The sequence below is a fragment of the Euprymna scolopes genome, chromosome 19, assembly GCF_053919585.1.
Source record: "Euprymna scolopes isolate OS-2025 chromosome 19, ASM5391958v1, whole genome shotgun sequence".
NCBI classification, from domain to species: Eukaryota; Metazoa; Mollusca; class Cephalopoda; order Sepiida; family Sepiolidae; genus Euprymna; species Euprymna scolopes.
The window spans coordinates 88200717-88224448 of NC_136500.1; the positions used below are offsets into that span (position 1 = coordinate 88200717).

Consider the following 23732-nt stretch of genomic DNA (forward strand, 5'->3'; position numbering starts at 1 on the left):
TCAATCAGTGAATCTATAATGTCCTTAACTCATCAGAAGAAATAGCAACAACCAATCTGTCAAAAGGAAATGAAGTGTGATTTGACATGATTAAAATCCGAAAATTGGAAGAGAAGCTGCATACAAGGAATAAATTATAAGATGGTCAACATCATGAATTTTGGAATATAACCTTTTGTTATTTCTCTCTCTCTCTCTCTCTCTCTCTCTCTCTCTCTCTCTCTCTCTCTCTCTCTCTCTCTCTCTCTGTATTCATTCATTCATTCATTCATATTCATAAAATAAGAAAATAGTTATCTCCCTTGCTCTGTAATTTAAACATTTCCATCCATCTTCAAGGGATATAATTTTCAAGTTGCCCCCCTTGAATTGAAAGATTGCTTAAGACTGCCCGTTTTTTTCTTTTTTTCGTTTTTTTTTTTTTAAAGAGTAATTTCCTCAAAATGCAACTCATGAAATCGTTCATAAAATTCACAATCCTTTCTGTAGTTGAACCACATTTGGTACAAATAAACTTCCGTCTATGCCTGCCCTATGTACTAATTTTCAATCATGAATAACTAACAGTCTCATTATTCTATTATATATATAAAAATAAAATTTAAAAAATCCGATTCATTTATGTCTATTTTTAATACATTTTTTAACGAATAAATGAGTCACCACTTATCAAGACCCATAGGCCACTCGAGGATAAAGGTTGATGAGTTTGTCAGTAGGACAGTGGAACAACCATATGAAGATTGGTAACAAAGGTTGAGATTGGCCAGAAATTAGATTATTTAAGAGGGCAACTCAGCAAAAATTAATTTACATTGGAGTTAAAAACGACCATGTTGTAGTTAGCTGGGAAGAATCCCCATGGTATGGTGTTTCACAGAGGGATAATTTTTGGAAAGAAACTTTCTTCATGTTATCAAGTTTTTAATCGTGCCCATTTTTTGTCAAGTATATTTTGGTATTCTTTTAGTTTCGTTTTATTTAAAAATTTTTTTTTTTTTTTTTTTTAGATGGAGAGAACAAGAGAAAAACTTAGTGGGAAAAATCCAAGAAAACAGCAGAGCTTTAATAAAGGTAAACAAAAAAAGAAAAAAAAAGAAAAAAAAGAAGAAAAAGGAAAAAAAAAAAAAGAAAAAAGATGTTTATTTAAATTATCAAGATGAGGAATAACCGTGCACAGTGGATGACGTATACAGATTTTTTTTTTTCTAAACAATTGTAAATCTTAATATCAGTTTTTTTTTGTCAGCATTAGACGTCAACATAATCAACCTTTCAGCTGTTAAAATGCACTTACAAGCGAACATGGGTAAATGCAGTAAAAAAAAAAGGAATAGTACTTTGAGCGGGATCAGCGTTTCTTTATTGCGTTGTTTGAATGTGGTGTTCCTATTTACTTTGCCTCCCCATGAGAGTAGAGCTAGACACCAGGGTCGTTTTTTTTTTTTTTTAATGTGGATAAAGGAACAAAAATAAGAATTGTCTCAGTAATGAAGGATTTCTCCTCCACTAACTGAGAACAAAAAATTGAAGTGTAGCATCTTAAGAACAGATGGTATTTATTTGCTTCCCCACGAAAGTAAATTAGACACAAGATCGTTTTTTCATGTGGGGGGGGGGGAAACCAGGTCCCTCAAAAAAAGGGTACTCTGGCAATGTCCAAATAAATAACAATTGTCTCGGTATGAAGGGTTTTCCCTACATTGTCCAAGGCCTAATTATTTAAGTGAAGTGAAGCATCAGAACAGACACTACACTTTGATCTTGGTCCAAAGGTCACAAAAAGAAAAATGAATGTGGTGTTTGCCAGATATTTGTTTAAAGAATAAGATACGAGTCTAAGGATGGTGTTAGATGGTGATAAAAGAAGGTTTAAAGCACTTTTGATGCATTTACGTCGTGGGGGAGAAAATCCAATTTTCATAGGGGTGCAGTTTACAAAGTCAAAATATACCGTTACATTACACCATATTAGTCTCTCTCACATAGTAAACAAACTGAATAAATTATTTTTGTGTTGTCTGCTTTATTTTTGGAATCCTTTGAGATGAAGCTTCATAGTTTGTGCATTCATTTCTTTTTTGCAGACTGTTTTCCTCATCTTCATAGCTGTTGTTTCATCACATGCATTTTCTGAAGATAGCGGTTTCAAACCTACCCAAAGCAGGCCAGAGGATTAGTTGGCCAAAACGTGATGAAACAACAACTATGGAAGGCGATAATTGCTGAGGATGCAGTCACAAGACTCTGCATTCCTATCCCATCGTGGTTAATCACCTGACGAAGGCCAAAGGATGAGTTGGCTGAAACATGGCAAAACAACAACTATAAAGATAAGAATAATAGTCTGCAAAAAAAAAATGAAAAGAAAAAAAAAAGCACACTAGATAAAACTAAACACATCGTTTCCTTCATCTCTGACTTAGAAGATAATCACCTTCTCTACTAACTTGATCAAAGTGTAGTATCTGTTCTTCAGATGCTGCACTTCTATTTCTTGTTCTCTTTCGGTGGAGGACAAATCCTTCACGACTGAGACAATTTTTATTTTTGTACCTTTTCTCCACGTTAAAAAAAGACCCTGGTGTCTAACTCTGTCCCGTGGGGAGGCATAGTAAATAGGTACTAACTTGATACCACTTTTCACAACACTCCAAACAGTTCAGACTTATCAATCCATAGAAAACTAATAAATAAAATCAATCTTATACATTTCTACTTCACAACGACTGAATAAAATCTGGAATGATCACAGGCTTGTTCTTTAGAGCTCATAGCATTTGCAGCCCACTTATCTAATATTCACAACAAAAAACATTCTACAAATTTTCCCGCATAACAACACAACCAGCACACGCACATAACGTTGATATGATCGATAAAAATAAATCTTGTTGCAATATCTTGATATAATAATAGGATAAATATTTACTTGCTGACCACCTCAGCAAGATGTGACACGAGGTTGGAAAAGTGAGGATGTCAAGCAAGCTCCCCTAAGCAAAAGTTGCCTGGGTATCCCCGTCGGCATTCCCCAGTTGAACCGCCTCAGACAGTAAGCAATAAACTTACCCCACCGGAAAGCCAGGTGGCATATTTCAGTTTGACAGGTACTGGGCCAGTTTCTGGCCCTGCACCTGTCGGGCTGATTGTCAAGAGCAGATTCTGTACTGGTACTTTCTACCCAGTCTCCAAGCAATTGAAGCAGCAAGAAGAATCATCTGCTATAATAAGAGAATAAGATCACCAAAATTTGGAAGTTTCTACTTAGAGACATTGGCAATAGGAACTGACCAATCAAATGGGGTCATGTTCTGCTAACAACCAATAAGAAACCAGAATTGCTCCATAAAAATATCAAATCTTTTAGCATTTCAGCACATCATTTTTTTGTGTGAACACGTTGTTTACATTACTTGCCACATGGAGAATTATTATATAAGTCTTTTTTTTCTTCTTTTTTTTGACGTTGCCCTCGTTGTTCATTTTATGCATTTTTTTTTTTTTTTCTTTATTTATATATTGACTGTTTTTGTTAAAATTATTTTTATTATTGGGAAAAAGTAGTAGAGACATTCTTTTATTGTTTTAATTTCCTGCAGCATTGTTTAAATTACCTGTTATATTATAAAAGATGCTGGAAGTGCTCCCCGTTGACATCTATGCATTTCTAGACACGTTTAACAACGTTTGCAGATACTGTCTGTAGATCGTCTCTGGTGATTCTTCTGATAGCGTTGCTTATGTTCGCCTTTAGTTAGTCTAGATTGTGAGGATTATTTGCATAAACTTTTTGTTTTAAAATCACTCAAAAATAAAAATCACATGATGACAAGTCCAGGGAACGTGGTTGCCATAACCCTTTGCTTATTGTTCTCTCTCCGTAAACATGACATGAACTCGTGTCAGTGATCTGTGAGATGTGTGGCATGTAGTGCCATTTTGTTTGAAAAAGAATTGCATTTTGCCTTGTGGTGTCAGTTGGTCGTTAAGAGAAAGATGAGATAGATCAGGCTACTTTTAAGTGGGCCACCCTATAGATATGTGTGCGCATGTGAATGTAAGTTATTTTCGCTTTCTTTAAACAAAAAGTTGCAGCTGCTCTACATCTTATGCCATGTGTTTTGAAGTAGGTAGGCTGTTGCATTTACATTTTCCACAAGACTTATCTTGTATATAATAATTTGATTGCAGAAATTCCCCTCTGGACTAAATTAGCATAGGTTTGCAATAACAAATGTCACATACAAATTTAATATGTCTAATCTATTATCTAACATCTTACGTAACTGTAGAATGTTGTTTCATACATATTTATTCATTATAATAAAATCTTAAAATCCATCCGAGGAGCGCCATCAACACTATCGTCAAGACCTACAGAGGAAGTAGTTCATATTTTTCTCTCTAATAAAAAAGAATGCCCACCAACCCCACTCAACATCGGGAAATATTATTCACACTACACATATACTGCCTTTGTAACTGCTTCATGACCTCATACATACACCATTACCTTTCCTTTCCCCGTTAGAAAAATAATAATTTCTCCCTTACAGACATTTCGTTTACATGTTTATAATGAAAATAAAATGATACAGTGAACTATAAAAGTGGTCTACCATAGTTGAGAGAGACTCAAAAGCTTCCTTTTCATTGACTACTACCTTTTTTTTTTACATAGGCATCACCACCTATCAAGGCCCAGAATCCACTCGAGGATAAGGGTTAAAGACTGTACAGTAGTCAATTGAACAATATAGTAATCGTTAGTAATGGAAATTTGGTAAATTTCTGAACTTAAGAGGAACAGCTCATCAAAAACTTGTTTATGTTGGGCTTGAAGACAACAATATTGTAGTCAGCTGGAAAGCAGGCAAACGGAAGACAGTTCCACAGGCGTGCATTTCTAAGAAAGAAGCTTTGTTCATGGAATCTACGTTTAGGTTTAGGCACAGATAAAGAGTGAGGGAAATTATTGATAGTGTTTTCAACTAGACGAGTGTTTTTCGTGAAAGTTTGGCGAGGTGGGGGGACCATAGATTTAAGCTTAGTCCAGCACTTGCCATGAAAATAATGATAAAGCAGAGACAAATTCGCAAAATCTCTTCTGTGAGAAAGAGGTTGCAGGGAAGAGAAAAGGACATCCCCTACGAGGCTACAAAGTCTATTTTGAACTCTAGTAAGGCAGGATAAGTCCTTTTTAGCAGTTCCTGACCAGATGTGGCAACAGTACTCCATCTTTGGACGTACGTGGCTCTTATATAGATAGAGGTAACATCCTTCTTTCAGGGTTATTTCACTTATCAGGGGGTCACAGCACACACACTAAGATATACTGCCTCAGTCCTGTGCTATTTCTTTGTGGAGTATGTGTGTCTTGTTAGGGAGAGATCAAAACATGTCACATCATTAAATCCAGCATTGAACAACACCCGTCACTTGATCGCCACCAACCTACACAATCTACAAGGGGCATTCCAAAAATGAGGCCTTATATTTTTATTCCGCCCAAATGGATCAGAGGGGATTGCAAATTGCATTGCTATGATGACTGAACTTATGCATTCATGAACTGAAAGTTTTATCTCTCTGTTGCAGATATTGACGGTGTCATACTCTAACAACAACAAAACAAGAGACTATTCTTGCTCAACTAGCCATTCTTTTCCTATAGAGATTTATATTGAAATTAATGTTGGGATTAAGTGAGAAAAAAGGGAAACAGAGCGATCTTAATTTTTTTTTCTCTGTTTTATTTTCATAACCTTATGTGACTCTTATTTCGACCTGCTTTCCTTGTGCATCTTATGACGCCATCTTTGTCGTATGTCAATTTCATATTTTATTTTGTTTTGTTTTCTGCATTCAACGTTTGCACTCGTTTGAATTTGGTAGAAAGCTGCTAGTTCTGGGCGCTCATCTTTATGCATGCAATGTCTAAAAAAGAAGTAATCCAGCTTCATCTGCCATAAGAACTTTTCTGACATTTTCTCCAAGTATGAATGATAATTCATTTTGTTTTATCAAGCCAAAACAGGCCCTAAAAAGGAAGGATTATCAACAAATCTTCCAAGGAATAAGGTAACTAAATGCAATGCTTCATGTTGCAGTTTTTTTTTTGTTTTTTTTTAGTTTGTTGCTTACAGTTGCTAGTGTACGGTTGATCAAACAAACTATTCCACTCTGTTATTAATGGTTGAGCATCCAATGTAGTGTAGTGTTCTTCATACGGACTCAAGTTGGTCGTAAAACAAACTAGTCGCTTTTGTTTCACCTTTTGTCACCGGCACACATAGATAGCAATCTGCGTTAATAGAGTAAGCTTTTGTTTACACTATGTCACTCTCACAAGTTCAAACAAACTTTTATTTTATCTACATCGTTATTACAGTTTGTATTATGAGAGAGAGAGAGAGAGAGAGAGAGAGAGAGAGAGAGAGAGAGAGAGAGAGAGAGAGATCATGGGGAAAGAATCGATATTTCGTTTCTAATTTATTGAAAGCCTCTAATAAGCCAAAGGCGAAATATCAATTCTTCATCCATACATGTTTGTCTACGTTGTTCCATTTTATGTTTGTCTACGGTGTTCCATTTTATGTTTGTCTACGTTGTTCCATTTTATGTTTGTCTACGTTGTTCCATTTTATGTTTGTCTACGGTGTTCCATTTTATGTTTGTCTACGGTGTTCCATTTTATGTTTGTCGACGGTGTTCCATTTTATGTTTGTCTACGATGTTCCATTTTATGTTTGTCGACGGTGTTCCATTTTATGTTTGTCTACGGTGTTCCATTTTATGTTTGTCTACGGTGTTCCATTTTATGTTTGTCGACGGTGTTCCATTTTATGTTTGTCTACGGTGTTCCATTTTATGTTTGTCGACGGTGTTCCATTTTATGTTTGTCTACGATGTTCCATTTTATGTTTGTCTACGATGTTCCATTTTATGTTTGTCTACGTTGTTCCATTTTATGATTGTCTACGTTGTTCCATTTTATGATTGTCTACGTTGTTCCATTTTATGATTGTCTACGTTGTTCCATTTTATGATTGTCTACCTTGTTCATTTCGTCTTTAATGCATGCAAAAACTGAAAGTAATTAAAAGTTGACGTTTCTAAATTTTTGAGATGAGGATTGGTTATTCGTATTATTTGGATTAATCAGACTACTGTTCTCATCTTGAGTGTGATTTTCACAATGTTCCGGTCGATGTAACCTCTGACCTTCTTTAGGTGTATTTTATCGAACTTGGGAATTTGCACAGAATTTTGAACAGAACCCTTTATTTACTTTACGAGGGTAGCATGCTCTTGTTCCGTCAGCCATGATTGGATAGAGGTCCTAAGTAATTCGCAATTGTGTTTTCTTTTTTTTTTTTTTGTTTTTTTGCGCAGTGGTTAGAGTACTTGGAAAAATCAATTGTAAAAAGTGATATTCTCCTGAAGGTTGAAGGTTCAATCCTCAGTGTGGACGACCGAAAAATGCAATTGCAAATTACTTAGGACTTCTATCCAAACAAGAGCATTCTACCCCCATGAAGTAAATAAAGGGTTCCGCTCGATATTCCGTCCAAATTCCCGAGTTTGACAAGATACACCTGAAGAAGGTCGAAGGTTACATCGGTCGAAACGCTGTGAAAATCGCACTCAAGATGAGAACAGTAGTCCGATGAATCCCAATAATGCAAATAATTAAAAGTCGTTTCTTAATATAATGTTTTGCTAAACGCAGTTCAATGTAATAGTAATCTCTGGCGATACACACAACTTTCGATTCCAAAGAGAACAAAAATTCCGTGCAGCATCATCTTGTGATTAGCATAAATCTATATGAAGGAATGAACGAAAAGAATAACGTATTTAAATCTAACAACCTGATATTCTTACTTCTCAGACGAAATATGCAAATAAATGAACACGAAAATGAAAGATTCCCTAACTAAACGATTGGATAATTCTTTCTTTGTTTCCTAGATTGCACTCAACTGCTTTTCAAATGAATACATCAACATACCTGTAATCACAATGCACACGTTTGTGAACGCAATGCTTAATAAGTACAGTAGAATCCTGGGATACGGTGGTTCTAGGATATGTTTTTTCAGGTTACGATGGTTTTCCGGCCCCTGGTTACAGTATTTCCCCGCCTTGCGGTGTTATTTATAATGTTATTTGATTATATACACGTGTATTATATACTGTACTGTATTTTGTTACTAATTTTTAATGCCGTATCCCGGGGTTCTACTGTACCCCAAAACTGAATTTCTTCTATAAACTGAACAGGGGAATTTTCCTCTTTTTTTTTGGGGGGGGGGGGGTTCAACACTACAACCACTGATCAGCACTTTACATTTGATGACATTCATTCTCAGGCCTCTACTTTTCTTGATATTCCTCCAAGACAAGTACTAAATTATCAGCATACGACATCTCGACCTATCCACGCAAAACTCTCTGAAAAACGCTTCTAAAATACAAATGAAAAGCGACAGACGAAATACATCATTCTCTTTTTTTCTTTCTCTCTCTCTCTCTCTCTCTCTCTCTCTCTCTCTCTCTCTCTCTATCTAACTATCTCTCTGATGTACTCTTTCTCTAACACTGAAATTGTCACTAAATGTGCTGTTAATTCTAACTTGACTTTGAGCGTTGCTTGTACAACCTTCATCGATCTTTCATTGACTCATAGTTTATGCTAAGTTCACATGACCGTCTCTCTTGGTATTCTATCAAAAACTTTATCCTAATCCACAAAAGCAAAATACAGTTTCTTATTTAGATACTTTTCTTGAATTCGTCTCAGGAAAAATATAAAATCTGTAATACCTTGTTCAGACATAAACAAAACTGCATTTACGCGCTTACATCAAGGAAAAAAAATGACTAATTTATTTCATGCGAGCTAGCATTCATCCTGATTAGAAAAAAAAAAAAAAAAAATCACCATTGAATATCACACACCACTTTACTTTTCTAGTGACAACACGCTACGAGGGAGGAAAAAGAAAAAGAAAACTGATTCTATGCCTGAAGATAACGTTTATTGTCAAAACTACGTTGATTTAATTAAATCAATTAAAAAAAATTGCATAGCATTGGCTTCTTAAACTTACAAATTAAAAAAAAACACAGCGTTTATCTATGGTTACTTAGCTTCTTACATTTTTCATAGAAATCGCTCGAGACAAGGCATGAAGCCACTTGTTGTATAGAGATAACAAGAACGAAAGCTGATTATCGTAAAGACAGAAGATGCCTATTGACTTTAATCTTGAAAAGACCAAGGCTGTTGGTAAAAGAAAAACAGTCAGCAAGAATAGTTCCAAAACCTTGCAGTCCTTGGAAAGAAGCCACTGGAATAGGAAGCTGTATTATAATAAGATATTAAAACAATGAATTGATGGAGACCTCTAGACCAACGAGTCAAACGAGCTGGAACAAAAAGAACCGGGAAATAGATCAAACAATTCTGAGGAACACATGCCATAATCATATTTGTTGAAAAGACTGAGACTAGCAACATCACGTCTGTGGAAGAGAGGTTGCAGTGAAAAATAAAAGGTGGGGGCTAATCAAATTGCAGATGCGTTTATGAAATTTATCGAGAACCTTCAAATGGGATACAGATTTATCAGGCAAAATATGACAATAATATTCCATATATGGTCTGATAGTAGATTTGTAGAGATAGAGAATAGCCTCGGATGTGAGAAAGCGTTTAGAACGATGGAGAGAACCGATTTTATGAGAACCAGGAAGAGGAATGGAATTAATATATGGAATCCAAGAAAGATTTGATGAGAAAGAAAGACCAAGAAGTTTTAGAGTCGATTTCTCATCAAGAGCAGGGCCTTACATAAGAAGCGCAGGAAGAAAAGGGACACACCTACAATTGAAAGACAATAACTGTGTTTTAATAGAATTAAACGAAACAAGCCGTTTCTTAACCCAATCCATAACTGAACTCGGATCAACTTCTAGATCAACTGCATATTGCGACTAATTCAAGGAAGATGAGTGAGAAGCAATATCACAATATGGGGTTGCGTCGTCAGCATAAATGTTAATTTACTTGCTGTTCAGTTATTCCTTCAACGACTTTCAAGACCTGATCCATCAACCTTAAGCCTCCATAATAACCTTTGTCCAGAAATCACCCCCTTTTTTTTTTTAGCAGTTCACAATTGTACAACAATCTCCACCTTTCAGATCGACCCTTTCTTTTATGATTTGATTTGTTATCTCAACACTTGTTTCACCTCAACCTTCAACATTTCTGCAGCAACACCTGAGGGTGATGTCGCCTTAGCTTTCTTCAGCATTTAAATCTCTACAACAACGTTCGGCTTGATGGCCTTTTATGCATCTGCTCGCCTGTATGTCTTTGCCATAGAACACTGCCACATTGGCATTTGATGTGATCAATGGAAGTTCATGTGCACAGGTGTTCGGTGATCTGTCAAGCAGCATTTCTCTGCAGACCTATTAGATTTTTCCTTTACAGACCTACAAAATTTTTTTTTTTCATTGTTGTTGTATGATTCTGCCAAAGTTTTCAGCAAGTTTTGTGGTTGAGGTTCGTTGAGAAAGGTATACCTCACCATTCTTATTATCATATTTGTTAAGCATTTGATGTACTGCACCATGTTTGCTACTGCGCCTCAATATGCATCGTTTATTTCGGGTGGGGCCTCAACCTCTTTCTTACTCACAAATCCCTCTATGATTTCTTGATTTTTTGGGCTCGTCCAGATTCAGATTATTTCAGCAACTTTTTAGATTTTCTAAATTCCATGAAAACTCAGTATTCAAACGATATCTCATGATAGTTTTTCCAAGCATTCCTTTCATCCTATTCATTTCGAATGCACCTCTCTCCAGTAATATTCATATTTATCTTTACCATCTGTTTAGCAATCCTAAATACTTTATTCTTTTGCGCATCTTTCCCAGCCTCTTTCCTGGTTTTGTATATTGCTCTTCTAATTCACTCCATAGTTTCTGCTTTTTTTTGATACATTTCTCAACTTCATCATTCCAAAGTGTTATCCTGGGTCCTGGTGTTATATAGCCCTGTATACAACGCACGTATAGGTAAACATGTATGTGTCATCTATACAATGCATGGGCACTCATATTTATAGGTGTCTCTGCGATCGTCTCTAGTGCTTGTGTGTATATATACGTGTCAATATAAAGTTCATTGTGTGCATTTATAACTGTATAGCAGAATGAGTGTATAACATTTAAAACATGAAGGTAGTTTTTTAATGAGATGAATAACATTGTTTGTGGGGACACCAGCAGAAAGATACATACCTTGTTTTTTTTTTCTTTCGTTTCTTGGTTAGTTGCCACGCTGCAAATGAATACATCTTCCCCCCGAAGGAAAACGACAAAAATTATTGTTTTTATATGGGCCTTTTATTCTTGTCTAAATGCCCTTCCAGAGTTATGCAATGCTTGTTGAAGTTTAGATTTTACTATAGCTGTCCCCGGGCATCCAGAGACTGTCAAACTCTTACTGAAACTCTGATCGAAAACTCTGAACTGGTCTACTTGTATATATCAAATTCTATCTTTGTTTGATTCTCTGACGTCACTACTGAGGTCACTTATTCTAGGTCGTTGTTTTGATATTAAATTCTATCTGTTATTGTTTCTGAAATTCCCAAAGTTGTTTTTCTTGCATAAACACTTGACCCCGTAACTTGCAACTTCATTTTTCCAACATTTCAATTATTGAATATTCATATTTAAAAACAATCAGCAATCACGGTACCTTACCAGGTTACTCGACAATACTCAGGAGTCGAGAATATGACATCAGAGGCACTTACGTACAGCCACAAATCTGATTTGTTATCTTTTACTTTCTTCATATTAAAGCTCCTATTTACTTTGCCTCCCCACGAGGGCAGAGTTAGACACCAGGGTCGGTTTTTAATGTGGAGAAAGGAACAAAAGTAAAAAATTGTCTCAGTCGTGAAGGATTTCTCCTCCACTAATTGAGAACAAAAAATTGAAGTGTAGCATCAGAACAGATACTACACTTTGATCTTGGCTCGAAGACAATAAATGGTTTATGTTACAATCGTCACAAACCCTTCACCAAATATAATTTTCATGGCACTGAGGATGTTTCTGTTCTTCCACACACTTTTATGTTGTACGACACTTATTTCTTCATTTTCTCGTTACCTCTGTGACGTCCATCACGTGATTGTCTTCTCGAACGTGATCCACACCTCTAACGTGATCGTCTTCTCTAACATGCTCTTTCTCCTTTTTATATAGTCTTTTTCTTTACTGCTGACGTCATTTTGCATGCATTTGCATATGTGCGACTGTGCTCCTTACAAATCAATGAAATTTTGTTCAAATTATGAGAATTAGCATAATTTTGTCTTTTAAAATATTTCTATATCTTGTTACCATGGTTAGTGATTTTATTAAATGGTAATCTTGCATTTTTATCGATTTGCTGATTTGCATTCTAAATTGATCTTGACATTATTTATCTTTAATGTAGTCATTTGTATGTTTGATCATGCCTGCATGGAGTCATTTATATGTTTGATCATACATGCATGTGGTCGCTTATATGTTTTATCATGCCTGCATGGGGTAATTTATATATTTGATCATACCTGCATGGGTTTATTTATATGTTTGGTCATGCCAGTGTTGGGTAATTTATGTGTTTGATCATGACTGCATGGGGTAATTTATATGTTTGGTCATGCCAGTGTTGGGTCATTTATATGTTTGGTCATGACTGCATGGGGTAATTTATATGTTTGGTCATGCCAGTGTTGGGTAATTTATATGTTTGGTCATGACTGCATGGGGTAATTTATATGTTTGGTCATGCCAGTGTTGGGTCATTTATATGTTTGGTCATGACTGCATGGGGTAATTTATATGTTTGGTCATGCCAGTGTTGGGTCATTTATATGTTTGGTCATGACTGCATGGGGTAATTTATATGTTTGGTCATGCCAGTGTTGGGTCATTTATATGTTTGGTCAATTCTGCATAGGGTCATTTATATGTTTGGTCATGACTGCATGGGGTAATTTATATGTTTGGTCATGCCAGTGTTGGGTCATTTATATGTTTGGTCATGACTGCATGGGGTAATTTATATGTTTGGTCATGCCAGTGTTGGGTAATTTATATGTTTGGTCATGACTGCATGGGGTAATTTATATGTTTGGTCATGCCAGTGTTGGGTCATTTATATGTTTGGTCATGACTGCATGGGGTAATTTATATGTTTGGTCATGCCAGTGTTGGGTAATTTATATGTTTGATCATGACTGCATGGGGTAATTTATATGTTTGGTCATGCCAGTGTTGGGTCATTTATATGTTTGGTCAATTCTGCATAGGGTCATTTATATGTTTGATCATGCCTGTATGGGGTCATTTATATCTTTGATATGTTAGAGCATTCCTGCATTTGTTCATTTATATGTTTGATTATTCCAGCATGGGGTCATTTTTATGTTTGATCATGTCTGCATGGAAGTAGTGGTGATGAGATGGATACTGATATGGATTGACAACTTAGGTATGCCAAGTTTGAATTCAGCACCACTTTCATTATGGATGTTGGCAATAGTCACAAGATCTATCCTGCAAGAAAGCCAACAACAAATCAGTCAACAAAGTTGTATCATGCTGACTCCTACTGAATTTCATTTACTAGATAGAAAAGATTTGATAATTGGAAAGACATATTGTTATTTATTTGCGGACTGTTATCCTCATCTTCCTAGTTGTTGTTGTTTCATCACGTTTTACATGATATATATATATATATATATATATATATATATATATATATATATATATATATATATATCATATATATATATATATATATATATATATATATATATATATATATAATGCAAAGATATTGTAAGATATTCTATAGTTATCACGTTTGTGAAGCAACCGTTTATGCCAGCCATATTTAAAGGGTTCGATGCGTTGATATCTAAATCACTATTGCCCTAGAAATAAAGCCACATTGAGAGATTCACTGATGCCACGCGATATTACAGTCAGCAAGTAAGCAGTTAATGTGATTCTAGGACGAACTGGGTACACCAATCTCAATAACAGAATCGAGGCTGTCACCAAAAACTTTACCATGCTAATTCCTAGGAACTTACATTTTTTATATATTTAAACAACTGCCGTTCAAATCTCAAGTCATTTGGACGAGAAATGGCAAAGGGTATGAAATGATATGAACATTTTAAACACCCTGCATATCTTTATTTTATTCTTCAGACGGATACCTACTAGTGGTAAAAAAAGACAAGCTTGGAGATAGAAGATAACTAAATACTAAAGTCTTATGTACAGGGTTTGGTACATTTCACCATGGCCGACTTGGCGTCGCTGTTTTGGGTTGGTCGGTCCAACGTAGCCAAGTCGGCGTGTAGGTAAATTGGCATGTGGCCAATTCGGCTTGTGGCTGACTTGGTGTCAAATTAGGGCTTCGTCGTTATACTCAAATTTTGATTTTTACACGTTTAAAATTAATTCAGTAAACGAAGATATTTTTTCTTTTAATAAAATTTAAATAAAAATGATAAAAAAAAAATTAATTTAATTTGATTTAAAAAAAAAAGAACTTAAAAATAACCGTGTTTATTTAAAATACAACCCCAAAACAAACAACACTCAGTCGTCAACAACGAGATTATATTTTCATGTTTTTCTTAATTAAAAAATTTTAAAAAATATTTAACAGTTCTTAATTCTAAAAAAAAAATTAATTATAAAATAATTAACCAAAAAGAGTTTCGCAAAAACATGATTTTTCCTTAAAAAAAAACAGTAAAATGATATAAATATTAAAAAGTTTGAACCGTGTTTATTTAAATCACAACAACATTCAGTCGTCAACAACGAGTTATATTTTCAAATTGTTCTTAATTAAAAAATAACTTAAGAATAACCGTGTTTATTTAAAACAACTTAATTAAAAAATAAACTATTTAAAAATTATTTAAAACAACTTAATTAAAAAATAAACTATTTAAAAATTATTTAAAACAACTTAATTAAAAAATAACTTAAGAATAACCGTGTTAATTTAAAACAACTTAATTAAAAAATAAACTATTTAAAAATTATTTAAAACAACTTAATTAAAAAACAACTTAAGAATAACCGTGTTTATGTAAAACACATCATAAAAACAGACAACAACACTCAGTCGTCAACCACGAGATTATATTCTCATGTTAGTTTTCTTAAATTAACAAACAGGACTAAAAACTATTTTTTAAGTTTTTAATCTTTAAAAAATTAATAAAAAATAACTAAACAAAAAAGAATTTTGCAAAAACAGGATTTTTCTTAAAAATAGTTAAAGTGATATATTTTTCATATTGTTTTTTCTTAATTAAAAAAAAAAATAGTGAAGCATGCATGGTCCCCAGTGAGTGCACAGTGAACGAGGCATAAAAAAAAAATGACAAAGTTCAGCATTTGCCTCCCTCCCTCCATTTATCCCCCAAAGTCTCCAAGGGACGTCAAATCCTGGTGAAAATGAGCAAACGTTGCAGTCTTAGGTCTCAACATATGTAGATTTGAGTTCTGCACAATGCAAAAATAGAAACGACTAAGTCTATCATTTGCGCCCCCATCCATTTACCCCCTAAAATCCCTAAGGCCTTAACATATTTAAATTTGAGTTCAGCACCATGCAAAACTGCTAAATAGATATACACAGAAAATTTTGGACAAATGTGGTAAAATAGTCCCCAAAATGGAGTGTTTTTATTTGCCCTAAAAGAGCTCCTGGGACACACCCAAGAGTTATCGCGAAGTATAGACAAACAAAATTATATAGAAATCAGTTACAACTTTTCAGAAAGTTTTATAAAAATCTAAGGCATCAATTTTTTTTTTTTTAATAAGCACAAAAGTGTCAATTTTAGCCATTTTAACCCGAAAGACCCCCTAGAGGGCCTACCAGAGTTTTCCCGGAAAATCTGTCTATTACTTTTTTACTCATATCATGTTTAATGTTTGTGCAAAATTTCAAAAAAATTCCAAGGTGTAGTTATTGAGAAAAGTGGGGACAGACGAACGGACAAGGGTAAATTTACAGCTCCACCCTCTTTTTGTTAGGGGACCAAAGAAAAAAGTTGTAAAATCTTTATAAAGATGTGACTAGTGTGAATTGTCCCTATGTGAATCGGCCAAGCTGAAACGTTCTATTTTCTGATGTACAATATGAAATAAAAATGGAATCTTAAGAAGACGTCCATCATTTCATTAATCATTGGGTTGACCAGGTTCATAAAATCCCTTTATAGCAGTGGCTGTGTATGTTAAGCAAGAGTCGCGCAATTTTCAACCACGAGTCCCCTGAATTGACACTGCTCGAGTCCAGTGGAAAGGAGAAGTTCAGGATGACTGGAAACAATGCCAAGACAAGCGAAGAGCACACACAGCATCTGGCATTCCTAAATGGTCACCCATTTTAGCACTAATCAAACCCAATGCTTAATTTTAGTGATTTAACAAGAACTGGTGTGTTACTATATTTCACCAATGTATGGAGGGTGCTCGACTGAGCTTCAATCTATGACCCTCAGCCCTTTGCAAAACATTCACAAAAAATAATTGTCTAGCTACAACACCTATCGATAATTCTTACTTTTTATCTGTGCCTAAAACTAAATGCAAGTTCCTTGAACAAAGTTTCTTTCCTAGAACTGTCCGTCTGTGAAACCCAATACCATGGGGCTGCTACCTATTTGACTATAATATTGTCATTTTCAAGTCTAATGTAAATAAGTTCTTGTTAAAAGTTGTATTCTTAAATAATCAAACGCTACTCAAGTTCCACCATTACTGATCATCATGGTGGTATCTCACAGGCTACTTGACACTCATTAACCCTTGTCCTCAAATGAACTTTTGGCCTTGATAAGCGGTAACCACCTTATAAAAATAAATATATATTTTCAATGTAAATGGAGTATGACAGCCAACAGAGAAGGGAGGATCTTCTCCTGTAAGCATATATAAGTGCATTTGCATGCGTGACCTCTGTTGAGTCTAACAAGATTTCTTCTATAACTCTCATCGATCTTTTTGATTGTTATCTGGAAATTTTTGACAGTTTTTTCGTTTGTGCTGTTCTTTTAAAGAGTTTCTTGCTGACATGTTTGTAATACTATCGATTTTACCTTCTTGTACTTGGTGGCGATTTCTTTTCAAATATTATTAATTAATAAACTAACATTACTAACATTCAAAATGTCATCTTTATTTTAAGAAGACCCTGCATCCGGTTGGAAAGACAGAGATAAAGCAAAATGCCAAACCACTTGTCGATCCTGCATTTTCAAAGGTAAGTTGATCTACAGAATTTGTATCGTATTGATTTATTGATTTGATTGTATTCAAGATATAAACTTTTATTGGAAAACATTTTATACATGTAACACTCGTCTAGTTGAAACTGCTATCAATAATTTCCCCCACCCTTTATCAATGTCTAAGCCTAAATATAGATCTCATTAACAAAGCTTCTTTCGTAGAACGGCACGCCTGTGGAACTCTGTTCCGTTTTCCTGCTTTCCAACTGACTACAATATGGTCGTTTTCAAGTCCAACGTAAACAAGTACTTGATGATCTATTTAATTTACCAAATTTCCACTACTAATGACTACTACGATATTTCCCATATACTAGTGTACAATCATTAGCCCTTAGCCTTGAGTGGTCGCTGGGCTTTGATAAGTGGTGACTCCTTTGTAAAAAAAAAAAAAAATTTCTTTTTTGAGTCAGACACCGTTTGGAAAGTGCCAACCTATATAAATACAATATTGCTTCCTTTTTTGTGTCCTTTAGTCCTTTCATTGTATCAGCAATGTTTCTGACAAAGGGGGAAGTATTGCAGTTTACTGAGTGTATCCATCTAATGCTTATCGTTTGCAAGTTTTTGACCTTGAAGTAATATTTTTTTAGCTCCTTACATTAAGTGGTTTCATGCCTTGCCTGGAGCGATTTTCATTGAAACAAAAAATCAAGTTAGGCAACATGCATACACAGAGATATTTACTCGGTAATATAAAAATCAAGGAAAATACATGCAACAAAGCGATGAAAGATGAATTCATGAGCTCAGTCATTATAACAATGCAATTTGTAATCCCTCTGATTTATTCAGGGCAGAATAAAAAATATAAGGCATTACTTTTGGAACGACCCTCGTATGTTATTTTCATTATTTAGCCAGGTTTTACTTGTAGAGGGAAGTATCCTCGTGCCAGGTTGTCCTGACAAGGAGAGACCTTAGACACTCGAGGATAGTGTCTAGTAGGCAGTCAAGTTCTCTCTAACTTTAATATGGATGACAACGTGGATAAATCATCCACATGTTTGATCTGCTAGTTGTCACATGATCTGGGACTCCATGTATTAGAAAAAAATACCCCTTAACATATCCATTAGGTTATTCATTATTTCTTATATAAATTCTATTGGATAATATATTCATATCAACGTTCACTAACATTCAAAATGTCGTCTTCATATTTCAGGTGGAAATGCCAGCCCTTTACTGTTTTTCAATGAATCTGAACGAAACGCTGCCTAACGCAAACAAAGTGAGTTTCATGCTTCTGAATCTTTGAGATGAGGATTGATTATTCATCTTATTTGGATTCAGTGGGCTACTGTTTTCATCTTGAGTGTTGTTTTACACAACGTTTCAGTCGAAGTAACCTCCGACCTTCTTCAGGTGTACCTTGTCGAACTCTGGAATCTCTGTCAGATTCGGAAATCTTTCAGTTGAACTCGGTAATCTGTACGGAATTTGAAACTGAACACTTTTATTTAATCCATGGGAGTGGGGTAGCATGCTCTTGTTCTGTTGGTCATGACTGGTTTTAAGTAGTTTGCAATTATATTTTGAGTATGATCAACACTGAGGATTCCACAAGGACCTCCTGTGCGCTAAAATTCAGTCGTAAGTTATACTCTTCTTGAGGTTGAAGGTTCAGTTCTCAGTGCAGGCGACACTCAAAATACAATTGCAAATTACTTGGGACTTCTATCCAGTTATGGCTGATGGAACGAGATTATGCTAACTTCGTGGATTAAATAAAGGGTTCTGTTTGAAATTCTGTGTAGATTCTCAAGTTCGACACGATACACTTGAAGAAGGTCGGATGTTATATCGATCAAAACATTGTGTGAATAACACTCAAGCTAAAATTGGTAGTCCAAAGAATGCAAACGATACAAAGTAAATTTGGTAAATGTTTACTTTAACTATAACAGAACACCGACTAAGAAAATTTGTTTTTTTAAAGGTTTTCGAGGGTCGCTGATAGCGAATCTGATATTCAAACCCGTTGCAAATTTACCGATTGCATGGTGTTAATCTCTGGACCCTCGCACTATTTTGTGTCATCTCACTGCCTTCGGTTACGCTATTCTTACATGATGCGTTTGTGCGCGTAGTCAAGCGACGTCACATCGTGAAGGAATTTTTAGCAGACATTTGAAATAACAAGAAAGATTTCAAAAATAAAAAAAAACTGTGGTTCATTTTTCTGTGTTACGTAGTTTTTGATGCTTTTTAATTGATCTAAAAAATTAAGTTTTCACGAACGGTTTACAAAAACATATTTCTTTTTTGTTCCTTTTTTTTTCTAGGGGGGTATTCAATTATAGAACTTGGTGCTTCTGCAGTTTAATTTACCCTTTTTGTAAGTAACGTGCCAACATACACCAAGTAGAAGAACCGTTTTATTTTTCACAAAAATTCTGTTTACATTGTGGGGAGGGGGTGGGGGGTGAAGGGTCGGGCGGGGGCAGCCGTAATTTAAAAAAAAAAAACTTTTATTCACCAAGAATCACTGCAATGTAGACGGGTTACTGTAGTAGATGTCAGATCTATAGGGGCAACCTGGTCGGGGAGTTGGACAGCAAGATGTTTGTTCACATCACATTTAAATTTCTGCATGTTGGTATGGTCGGAGAAAACAGGGAGAAGGGTGGGAATTCCAAAGGCTAGCGGTTTAAGAAGAGAAAACTATTAGAGCAAAATATCTTCTGGCTTTTAAGGATCTCTACAGAGAAGGGGTAGAATTTTGCTGCTAGTCAAGTGGATCGGGAGTATTTATGTTGAAGAGGTACAGTACAGTAAGTTCGTTGGAGCACATTCCATGGAAGTACTTGTAAAACAAGCACAGGGATGCCACATTGCTGTGATGCAACCGGGGCTAGAACTTAGCAGACATTGTGGGACTTATTATGGTAGATAACTTGAATGCCTACTAGACACTATCCTCGAGTGTCTAAGGTCTCTCTGTACAGGAGTTTATCAGAACAATCTGGCATGAGGATACTTTTCCTTAGAAGTAAACCCTGACCAAATATTCAAAATCACATAGTATTCGCTGCCCAAATAAGATCTTCTCACTATGGCTAACTTACATTAGCTTTTACGGGGAATGGTGCACTTTCTCCAAGTGATGTTACCTCAAGTAATAGCACGAAGCTGGATACTCCACCAGACTAGATAAATTCTTGTCCTGGAATCCAGTAATATCAAGGACCAAAATGAAAGATATACTACAACGTATGAAAATGGTTAATTAGGGAGAAGAAAATTATGTTTCAAATTTCTTTACTAACTCAGTGTTTGAGAGATAAAGAACTTTAATGGAACATTCGAATATCTATGTATCTCATATAGAGTTCAAGTGTTAGCCCCAGGTTGTGGGCCTTTGATTTCTGAGAACTTCGACTGAAGTAAAATAAAACAAACAAGTAGAAATTCTTTTTTGCAATCTGCCCAAAAGGAAGACGCTGGTGGCTGGGGCACCAGCACAGTCCAAACATGGTAGTACTACTCTATGCATGGGCTAATGGGAACTTTGTAAAGATATAGGATACTTGTAGATGTAAGAACTCTTTAATAGTTTGGTAGAGGGAGATTATATTCTTTGCGGCAGGCTTGGCAGCATGTTTTGTGCATTTATTCCACTACATGGGACCTGAAGATGAGAAGTTCAAATGTTTGACCCTGGGAAAGGATGCTATCAGCCATAGCACTCGGTGGTTGTAAAGGTTTCTTATAGTTGTTAAAGGAAGCGTGTTTTGTCTTGGTATCATTAAATGAGACCTTATATGAAATATATGTACTTTGCATCTGTTGTTTGTATCTAGATTCGAGATGATATTAATTTCTTCTTCATCTTCTTTTGCATCAATTAGCATGGCTTTTCTATATCAGATGTGCATTGCAAATTGGTCATTAGTCAACATAAATGATAAAATTGCATAGAAAAAAAATCAGTTTATACTGATAAACTGATTTTTCCTATGAAATTTTATCATTTAGTTGGCTCTTTTGTATCAGTCACATGCTTTCAAGAAAAATATGTATCAATTTGTTGTTGTAATTATAAACCTAAGCAGTCACACTTTTGATGTACTATTTTAAAACAAAAGTGCACCGTGTATTTATTTGTAGTTTTAGCTATAAGCCTCAGCAGGGGGTAATGTAACAGTTATCTATTTTGATGTACTATTTTCAATCAAAAGTGCACTTTCAATATTTACCAGTCCTAGTCCCTATTCTTTTCTTTTTTTACATGGTTGGTGTTGTAGGAGGTCATGTTAGTGATGTTCTCGATGTATGACCAAACGCAATTGTCCAGCAAGTTCAGGTCAGAGGAGGAGGGAGGGGCCAGTGAGAGAAGGGTGTGAAAGTTATAGTACTCCTTCTGAAGCCAAGCCTGGGTCTTTTTGGAATTGTGAGCCAGTGTCAAGTCCTGCTGCCACACTCAGTGTCTGCCAGTGGACACATGATTACACCAGGGGATCACCACACTCTTCAGCACATCCAGGTACACTTTGGTGTTGACTTTCAAGCTGACTTTGTAGATGTGAGGTGGCATGATGTGGCCCTCACTTAAAACCACACCAAAGACCATAACCATGACCAGAAACTTCATTGAGCTGTGCCCTCAAGCGTTGAACTGTCCGGATTTGCATTTTGAGGGTGCTGGAAATGGTCCTGTTGTCATAACTTGGATCGGTCGAGAGCATGAGTTTTACAAGGCACACTCGCTCATTGAACATTGTGTCACTTTCAGACATGATAGAAGGCTCCTATTGCTCTTGGATTTTGTACACAACTGGCCAACTAGTAGATGGTCTGCAACTAAAAAAGAAAACCGGTTTTCATCAAACGGAAATGGAATCATGTCATCTTTTCTATGGCAACAATTTTATCATTCTACCCTGTATCTCTCTCTCTCTCTCTCTCTCTCTCTCTCTCTATATATATATATATATATATATTTATATATATATATATATATATATATATATACTAGCAAAAGTACACGTCGTTGACTGGGTTCAAAAACAGCCTACAGAAAATGGACTCTGATTTATGAAAGTATGATAGGTTATGAAAAGGAAGGGTAGTAAAGAGATAGCTTCGAATTTGGGGGTATCAAAACCAAAGCAAAATATGATGAAAGTAAAAATAAAATAGATAAATCCCATAATTTATTATACCATACCTGTTCACACTGAAACACTTATCACAATATTCTGTGGATCTATATTAAAAAACCTTGTTAAACTTTGTGACATATTTCCATTCTATGGAGGTCAGGTGCGAACGAACACCCCCATAATTTTATTATACCATATTTCTTCAAACTGAAACATAATTATCAAAGTATACTTATGCAGATAGATATGAAAAGTCTTTATTAAAGTTTGTGCCTATTTCCATTCTATGGAGGCCAGGCGCAAACGCAGACCCCACTATTTTATTATACCATCCCTATTTAAGTTAAAACATACTTATCAAACTATTCTTATGTACATCTATATCAAAAACACTTGTAAACGTTTTTTTTTTTATTTTTAAATTTTTTATTTTCATACTTTGTGGACCAGGCGCGAACGCAGACCCCACAATTTTAATGAACCACCGTTCTGCCAGATCAAACGTACCCATTCCTGTGTCTCGATACATTTTCTATCATTATATGTAATCAGTTTTTTTAAAATAGTCAACCATATAGGAGCCTATTCGTGACCAGACACACACACACACACACACACACACACACACACACACACACACACACACACACACACACACACACACACACACACACACACCGAGACATTCAGCTTTCTATTATATATATATATATATATATGTATATATATATATATAGAACTTGTGAAATTTCCAAAAGTAATATCTCTAATTTTTTATTCTGCCTGAATGGATCAGATGGAAATTACATTGTGATGATGATTGAATTTTTGCATTAATGACCCAAAAGTTTCCTCTTGCTGTTGTAGATATTTACTGTGTGAGATTCTAAGAAAGTAACCCCTATCATGGACATGCGTCAGAAGCAGAGATTCGTTATTGAATCCCTGACAAAAATACATTGAAAATGGTGGTGACTATGTAGAAAAATAAATTCTGGACCACGAAAGGTTGCTCGTTTTAATGGTACTACTCTCGTCTTCGTAGCTATTAAACTTTTTTATAGTTAAAAAATAAGCTGCACGATCCTAGTATATATATATATATATATATATATATACATACACACATTTGTCCTCCACATACAGTACTGTTTCGTCGTATCACAACTCATCAGTGCGGCTAGACATACACCTTTCC

The 23732-nt window shown here is 35.3% G+C and overlaps 1 protein-coding gene across 1 annotated transcript in view; it reads left to right on the top strand.

Moving 5' to 3' along the window:
• LOC145240280 (uncharacterized) overlaps positions 1 to 23732 on the top strand; it is a 68228-nt gene that overhangs the window by 9569 nt on the left and 34927 nt on the right. Inside the window, exons 4-6 of the mRNA XM_080103862.1 lie at positions 1011 to 1074; positions 17324 to 17398; positions 18595 to 18660. Coding sequence (XP_079959988.1) covers positions 1011 to 1074; positions 17324 to 17398; positions 18595 to 18660 — 205 coding nt within the window. The remainder of the gene's footprint in view (positions 1 to 1010; positions 1075 to 17323; positions 17399 to 18594; positions 18661 to 23732) is intronic.